This window comes from Daphnia pulex, chromosome 5, assembly GCF_021134715.1.
Source record: "Daphnia pulex isolate KAP4 chromosome 5, ASM2113471v1".
NCBI classification, from domain to species: domain Eukaryota; kingdom Metazoa; phylum Arthropoda; class Branchiopoda; order Diplostraca; family Daphniidae; genus Daphnia; species Daphnia pulex.
In genome coordinates, this window is record NC_060021.1 from 4,888,453 (window position 1) to 4,896,930 (window position 8,478).

General features: G+C 37.8%; 1 protein-coding gene across 1 annotated transcript; it reads left to right on the top strand.

Moving 5' to 3' along the window:
• Positions 1-7,171: 7,171 nt before the first annotated feature.
• On the top strand, positions 7,172-8,084 carry LOC124194808. The gene is made up of 4 exons (XM_046589194.1): positions 7,172-7,258; positions 7,330-7,623; positions 7,687-7,914; positions 7,965-8,084. The coding sequence occupies exons 1-4, from the start codon at positions 7,253-7,255 to the stop codon at positions 8,082-8,084; spliced, it is 648 nt and encodes a 215-aa protein (XP_046445150.1). The 5' UTR covers positions 7,172-7,252.
• The last annotated feature ends 394 nt before the right edge of the window (positions 8,085-8,478 follow it).

Sequence of the window (8,478 nt, forward strand, 5' to 3'; positions counted from 1 at the left end):
ACCTTGGCAAAAGGGGAAGTCACAGAAAGAGGAAGAGGTGGTTATCGCCTTAGGCGATAACCGTGGCCGAACAAAAATTTTGTAGTACAATATGAAAAAAAAGCCTAACCATAGATTCAGTCGAAATAGTGTAGAAACAGCTTTCTGAATCATGGTTTGAATAAAGTTATTGTGTGTTAAGTAATCAACACTTGAATATTTAGATCAAAATATTCAAGTGTTTCACTAATCTTCGAAATCCGTGTCGCTGTTCAGTTCGAGACGTTGTTTCTTATTTTTGGGTGCTGCAACTTCTTCAATCTAAGACACGGCATACTCTACAAAAGTAAGATGACTTTAATTAGAAAAATAACTAGTTTTTTTTAATTAGATCACAAAAACAAACCTCTGAGATTGGCCAACGAAAACCAAAACGAATTCTGCCAGAACATTTCCAAGCTACTTTTTGAGTGACTGGGTCCGTAAATTGATAGGTAACAATTTCTTCGTCAAGAATGCCATCAATTATTAAACGACGAATAAAGGACTTTATATCGCGTTGTTTCCATTCTATCAGATTAGAAAAATTTAAAAAAAAATGGTAAATTTTTGTTATAAAATTTACCGTTTCGGAAAGATTTCTCCTTTTTTGCCGTCGAGAAAAGTTTTACCAATTTCGTAAATGTAAAAGATTCGTTTGGGTTGTTTTCGATTAGAGCACGGATACACTCAACTTCTTCGGAAACAATTTAGTCACATGACTAAACTAATATGACTCAAACAGTTAATTAATGGTATGCATACATTGCTGTAGAAATCATCGAAGTTTTTGGAAATTATTTCGCTTAGAAGTAAAGTTGCCTTTTGTCGTAAATGTTCTTCTATTTCAGTGTTGCGGATGGATGCCCAAAGGTATACTGCTCTTGATCCTACAGGAAAACCATCAATTTGTATCTGCAATCATATCAAAAATAAAAAAATCAACAAATATAAAAAAAAAATATGTGTAGACAAACGTATTAAAAAAGTACTAACCTTGGCCGCGCTACGGATAGAGTTGTTAGTATTAAACAGTGCGCTAAGCAGACGCAAGAAATGCTGCTACTGATTCCGCTCGTATTGTGCCATGATAAGATTTCTTACCGAGAAACGGTAAGAAGTTCCAATGTGAACAGCGTGGTGAAGCACGGTGTTACCTTTGCAATCTTGAACGTTGATATCCCAAGGGAGGCTTTAAAATTTCTTTCCTTGACGGCTGTGATGAGAGGCGTTTCTCCGTCCAAATTTGGTGTGTTAACGACGTCTCGAGGGTAATTTTGAAGCGGTTCATATTCCCCATACCCTCGAGCGGCTGCATGAAGGACATTGTCGCCGCTGAGTGGGTTCATCTGAAAATATAGCGTAGTTTAAAATGATCGTCAGCTCTTCTCCTCTATAAAATAAATGATCATGCGTAATCAAAATCGTTCCGGGGTCGTAAGGGGTGGTTCCGTGGGTGTCCTGTTTCGGCTTATTATACGGTACTCTCGGTATACGGCTCTCAGCTGGTTTCGTCCCAGGGATGCTTCTTGAAGCTTTATAGCAAAATTGGTGACATTCTCTTGGTTGGTGTTGTATAGGTAACCGAGTGAAGGAAATAAAGGCATAGAGGACAATTGACAAAAGAAAAATTACTGATACGGTAAGGAATAAACTTTTTAATGTAAATGTCCAACTACTTAAGTTCCAAAATCGACATTCTGAACGAGTGTTTAGACACAGGACAAGGACAAGCGAGGAAAGGGAGTCTGCATTTTCTTCGTGTATTATTCGCGGGATCAATTCATTCAGGAAATTTAACTGTTCGAATTCGACCTTGGTCTCGAATTCTTTATGCTGCCTGAAAATGTACTTTTACTTGTTATTGAATTACGTAAATTTGGAAGTTAACTTCAACGTTGTCAAATGATACGTTGGATATAGCTGGCCTCACTCGTGTTTTTCGATATTCCAGCTATATGATAGTCCATTTAAATTTGTGATGCCACCCTTCCAAAAACATTCTTGAAAAGGATGGAGTGATCTCTTCCTATGGTATAGTTGTTGTCCGCAGGTTCGTAGCCGCATTTAGTTTGCTTTGCTGACACGGTGATAATAAGGGTTGCACATTTTTGCACGATCAGATGTTTTCCATTTGGTTTGATTCGGTGACATTCTGGCAGATTATTTGCCATTGCCGCAAGGAGTCCATTTGATTCTGCAAGCATGAGGGGTTTAAATAGTCGCATCTGTAGGTTGCCACAATATGCAGCTTTTCCAGTTGGTTGTCTCTTGATACTGCTTTATGTTCAATGAATTTGTGGTGCTGGGCACGTTGTCAAATTTTAAACAAGTTTACATTGCGGGATTGTATAAATCCGTACGGCTTCTATTGTTTTTGTCTTCAATTTTAATTTAGGCATTATCAATGTTAAGGATTTTATGGAATCGGTGATTGCAAATCTCGATTGTCTTCTTTCGGAAATGAAATTCTAATTGGTTGGTTTCGTCAATCAATTTAAAAGTGTTATCCTCCAATTTTGTTTTAATCCCATTTCCGCCACGAATTTTCTTTAGTTTACATTTTTTCTCCTCCATGTAATTTATTGACAACCATACGATGCTTGCATCGTGAGTCATTGCTGAAGTATCGGCATAATTATTTGTAAGAATGCCATGGTGTAATAGGACAAGCAAGACAATCCTTTTTAAGGTTACACGTTGTACCGCGCAATTTCTCCTTATATTTTCTTTATTTTGCATCCATACTCCTTCTCCAATCGGTTCGGCTGTGTAAGCATACAAGTCCGTTCCAAACTACTCCATTTCATTTCCAGAGAAGTCGTTTGTTTCAAGCATTTATCTACATTCTTTTGTTGATACAGTTTGAATATTTAAAGCTGTATTGGTATCAAATCCACCGAAAAAGAATCCAGTGACATTTTTTTTATTTTAACCAAGCCATGCAAAGGTTTCCTGACCAAGTCGAAAAATAAGGCTCTTCTGTAATGAAAAATTCGTACTTGGTGGGTACTGCTGTTTCAATACTCGCATTGCAATACGAAGGCTGCTGTATGTCCATCAATCCCACTATTTCTGCTTGGCTGCAATTACAGACCGTCATTTCGAGAGCTGATCCCACTTGGAGGGATCCCAATAAGAATAAAACGAAAAAGCTCCACCTGAAAAATATGTTGGCTATTTAAACTAGGTGTTTCTATCGGTTTGCTACTGTGATTCTGTATTTATTTTCTTGACAAGTCATAATCTCGTTGTTTTAAAGGAAGTGTTATTGTTTATCGCAATGGCCTCTGTGACTGTTGAAGTGGTCTTTCCTCACTTTTGCTTCTACGTTCTTTTGGAATTAAATTATCAGCTATTTGGCTTTGAATTTCCTGTTCAATATGTCCTTGCTCTTCAACTGCTGCCTCATTGCTGACAACTGGTTCAACATGGTCACCCGGTTCTATGCCAGCAACTGGTGAATTCTCAATAAATGATTTATTACTGTCAATAGGGCGGTTCACAATTAAACCAATCGGTTGATCTTGATTGGGATCGTCCTTGGGAGCTGGAAATAATTTAATTCGATAAGCAGGAGTGACGTATGTTTTTCCGGTACTAATATTTGCTAACTTGAAATTGACGTTGCCTTTTTGTTCCATTATGCGATATGGCCCTTCCCACCGCATATTGAATTTTCCAGGCTTTTAGCAAAACTGTATCTCCAATTATTAATTGACTTCTTGCGCTTTCTTATCATAAAACTTTTTCTGATTTTCCTGTGCGATCTCTAAATTTTCTTTTGCAAACTGCTTAGCTTCGTGCCAAATTTTAGCGAAAATATTGTTCGGATCTGAAAGGATAAGTAAACGAGGCGCTGGTAAAACTTCGTTAGGTTCCCTAGCCTCAAATCCTTTTAAAAGTTAGAATGGGTTATAACCTGTACTTGAGTGAACTGACGTGTTGTAACCAAAAGTATCAAATTTGAAATAACTAACCCAAGTATTTGGCTGATTCGTGACGTAACTGGCTATCATGTCTGCTGGTGTTCTCTTAAATCTTTAAATCGCAACATGGACTATACGTGGTAGTTCTGAGCCTTTCTATTCCAAATTGTCTGTAAAGATCGTATATGGTTCGTGATAGAAAATTACTGCCTTGATCAGTCAAAACCCTTTCTGGTATGCCATTTTCTACAACAATCGAATCGATAAATGTTTGAATTACGGTTTCGGCAGTTTGATCTGGCATGGGTGCTGCGATGATATATTTTTTCATGTAATCTCCCCTTACCAAGAAGTAGATTTTTCCTTTTAAAGAGGTGGGTAAGGGACCTACAATATCCATGTTCATTGTTTGCCACCCATGTTCTGGAGGGGGAATTGGTTGTAAGGGTTCCCTGCGTGATCCTGCTTCCTTCCGTTTGGCACAAATCACGCACCTCTTGACAAGATCTTTAATATCTTTTGTCATCTTGGCCATATAAATGTTCTCGTTATTCATGCGATTGTTTTTCTTGTCCCTAAATGTCCTGCATAAGGGCTGTCATGAAAGCGTTTAAGAATGTTTCCCTCATTGTTTTTGGGACCAAAATTCTACCATCAGGCGTTCCAAAAAGTCCTGAATTAATTATGATGAATGTCGAATCGTCTTCGTCGTCCGAATCATCTTCAACTTGGCGGATGGAAGTAACGTTTGGTAGGGGTGATGAGCTTGAATTCCCTTGGTTAGACGGCGTATACGATTTTTGCCGTTATAAGTCTTCAGAAGCCTTTGGATGCAGTGAATGCCTGTCTTTGGCCAATTCTTCGTTGCTACCTATTGTCGTATTGTCGCCTTGTCTCTTTGCCGATCCTGGTTAAGGGGTATACCACGAACAGTAGTGCAATACTCATCCAAAGCCTGATCTGTCTTGAATTCTCGGAACGTGAAAAATATAACTCCATCTTCTTCGATTTCTTCGTCGTCTGTTGGAACAATTCATTTGGGATACGACTAAGACTATCCGCATTTTGATGTGCTTTGTACGGGCGGTATTGGATGTCCATATTGAATCCTTGTAGACAGAGACTTCTTCATCTGGCGATCCTTCCCGTTGGTTTTTTTCTTTGATTGAGCCATGGCATTGCCTGACTATCAGATCTAATTTGGAATTTTCTGCCATAGACATTGGGGTAAAAAGCTAGTGCCACGTGAATGATTGTAAACAGTTCTTTCTCCTCTGTACTCCAATTAGCCTGTGATTTTTCTAGATGCTTTGATGTGTACGCAATTACTAGTAAGAACGCTAATTGGGACACCTGACGCTTAAACGCTGATTGGGACAAAAAACGACGATTTTTTCTTTTAGTTAAATACATTAAAAATTAGAATTTTATTTCAAAATCTAATTAATTAGATTTAAAATACAGGGGGGGGGATACGCAATCGATCAAAAGGGCATCTTATAATATTTAGGATTAAAAGAGAAATCGTAAATTGAAATTTCAGAATTTTGCTTACGGCCGAGAAAATGTGGGCTCTAAGTTGGCTGTTAGCAAAAGAAATACGGCAGAAGGAATATCTAGAGTGTAAGTGAACTAATCCTTTAAATAACCATATCAAAAGATAGGGAATAAAAAGTTCTATATAAGTGTATAAGGTATTTCCAATATTTTGTATATTTTTTGAAATATTTCATTACCAGGAAATGGAATAAAAATGCTAATTTTGGGACAGCAGACGCGAAGTGGGACAAAAGTTTTTTTTTAAATTTCGTTATTTAACAATGTCTGTATATCATTCGACGCAGAATTTCAAGGTAAATCGATTGATGTGCGACATTTGTAGGTTTAATTCGTAAAACCAACATTATTAGCCAAAAACTATTTCATTGACGTTGGATTGAGTCTGGCCAGTTCCAAAAAACGACGATTTTTTCTTCAGGTAAATAAAAAAAATGGGAGGTTTATTGCAAAATCTAATTAATTAAATTTAAAATACAGGGGGATACGCAATTAATCCAAAGGGCATCTTATAATATTTAGGATTAAAAGAGAAATCGCAAATTGAAATTTCAGAATTTGGTTTACGGCCAAGAAATTTTGGCTCTGTGTTGGCTGTTAGCAAAAGAAATACGGTAGAAGGAATATCTATGGCATAAGTGAACTAATCCTTTAAATAAATATATCAAAAGATAGGGAATAAAAAGTTCTACAATAGTGAATAAGGTATTTCCAATATTTTGTATAGTTTTTTAAATATTTCATTACCAGGATATGGAAGAGAAATGATAATTTTGGGAAAACAGACGCGAATTGAGACAAAAAATTAAAAAATGTTTTTCGTTATTTCACAATGTCTGTACATCATTTGCCGCAGAATTTCAAAGTGAATCGATTGATGTGCGTCATTGGTAGGTTTTATTGCGTAATTTCAGCATTATTAGCCAAAAGCTATTTCATTGGCGTTAGATCGAGTCTGGCCAGATCCAACCAAATTGTAATTTTTTTATTCTTTTCCTAAAATGGCATTTTGAAAATAAATAGGGTTTCAGTAATTTTCGTGAAAATTTTAGAATTTTATATCATTATTTTTATTAGATAATGGCTCCTCTTTCACATAGTGCCTTACCTTCTGTCCCAAACTATAGCCGCAAATTATTTTACAGGAAATATTTTTAAAGTCTCAATGTTTTTTATTAATCACGTACACCTTGATAAAATATTTTGTATTCACTTTATAAAGTCAAAGTTTTAAAAATTTCTCTTCAGATTACTCAAAAAATCTTTCACATTTCTGAGGCTTGAACCTTTGACCATTGTATTTGCAATCAACATCGTCGACCAATTACGCAAATTTAAGGAAAGAACACGTTAAGATTTCATTAGTGAATCCCGAGCCATCGTACTCAATTTCATTTCTATTTTCATTTGACTTCACGATTTCATTTATTTCACGATCGCAATTATCAAAGAGAATAAGAACTGTGGCAGATAACATGAATAAAGGTTTAGTTTTTTATGTGTATCGAACTCATGTTCGTCTAGTTTGTCTGCCGTGAATATACCGGCACGCCATTATAATTTGTAGGTAAGTCAGGTAAAGCTAGGCTTGGGCGAGTTTGGGACATTCGCAACACGGACGTCCAACTTTCCAATCAAATTTCTCGATAAATAAACAAAAGAATTTGACCATTCTATCACATCTTGGTGAATAGGCAATCAAAAGTACTGCCAACACCGCAGGGCTGAGCTTGGCTCTGGACAACGCTATGCAGGTAATATAATACAATCAAATTTGATTGAATTTCAAACATAGAAAATTAATTTTATGATTATTATTTGACAGATGTTCCGTGACGGTTTGGAAAATTTTCTGATCACAGCCGCCCAGGAAGTGCCGAGCAATTTCAGCGTTTACGTCGACCAATTCCGGTGCAATTTGATCGCGCCACACATTCTGGCGTTGAGTATCCAGGCTTCCGACATTTTCACTCCTTTAGCTCGTGACGGACGGCTCTACTTCGTGCCCAGCAGGAGCAATACCCCACTCGTTCCAGGAGTGCCGTACCGTAACGCTTGGACGTGGATGACCGATACCCTGCAGTCGGTGTACAGCCGAACGCAATCCTACCGAGCCAAGGTTCCCATTTAATTTGAAATTCACTAAATGAGAAATGAATTAGAATTACTAATTTCCCATCAGGTGGAAGAACGGACACTCCAAATCATCGATGGCTGGAATAATGGAACTTTTCAACTGGAATCAACTGCCACAAGTTTGATATTCGCCTTTTATAATCTCGACGATGGATTGAGCATGACGGCGTTAACGAGAGGAACTTTGCTCAGCCCTTTAAACGGAGAGTGCCCGATTGTTCGACTCGGCACATTCGCCCTGTACACGGCAAATTGTGGCAACATCATTTTCGAGGTTATAAGCATTTTGTCAATTTTAATTCGTCTTTTTTTGTCAATTTTTAGAAAGGCACCTGGTCTTATTTAATCGAAGTCATGGGCTCAAGCACAGTTCGCCTGGACAAATTCTTTTCTAGTGATTCCGTCAGTCCAGTTAGAGTGGAAACGTTGACGAATTCGATTTAAAAAAAAAGAAATTGATTGGAGGAGCCAGCGGGTCGTCATCTACGCTCTGGCGACCCAGCAGGAAAAGGCCGTCAGCGGTTTGAATCTCTTGGCCCACATCTCCGGTGACAGCGAGGCCGATTCAGTTTTCAGCGTCAGTCTGAATGAAAACAATTCGTCGGATGTGACGAAAGGTGACGGAGTTTACTCCGGCACAGCTCAACGATTTGCTCCGCAATTTCATCCGCTTCTCCTACGTCGTCGAAATCGTCAGCGGAGTAGGGACTGTCGATTCCGGTATATAATCCATCGATTGTTCTATATTGTTAAATGTTGTTATTTCATCCATTTTTGGTATGCAAATTAGGCACTTATAACGGACATCCTATGGCTGGATGTTTCATTCCCTCCGGGC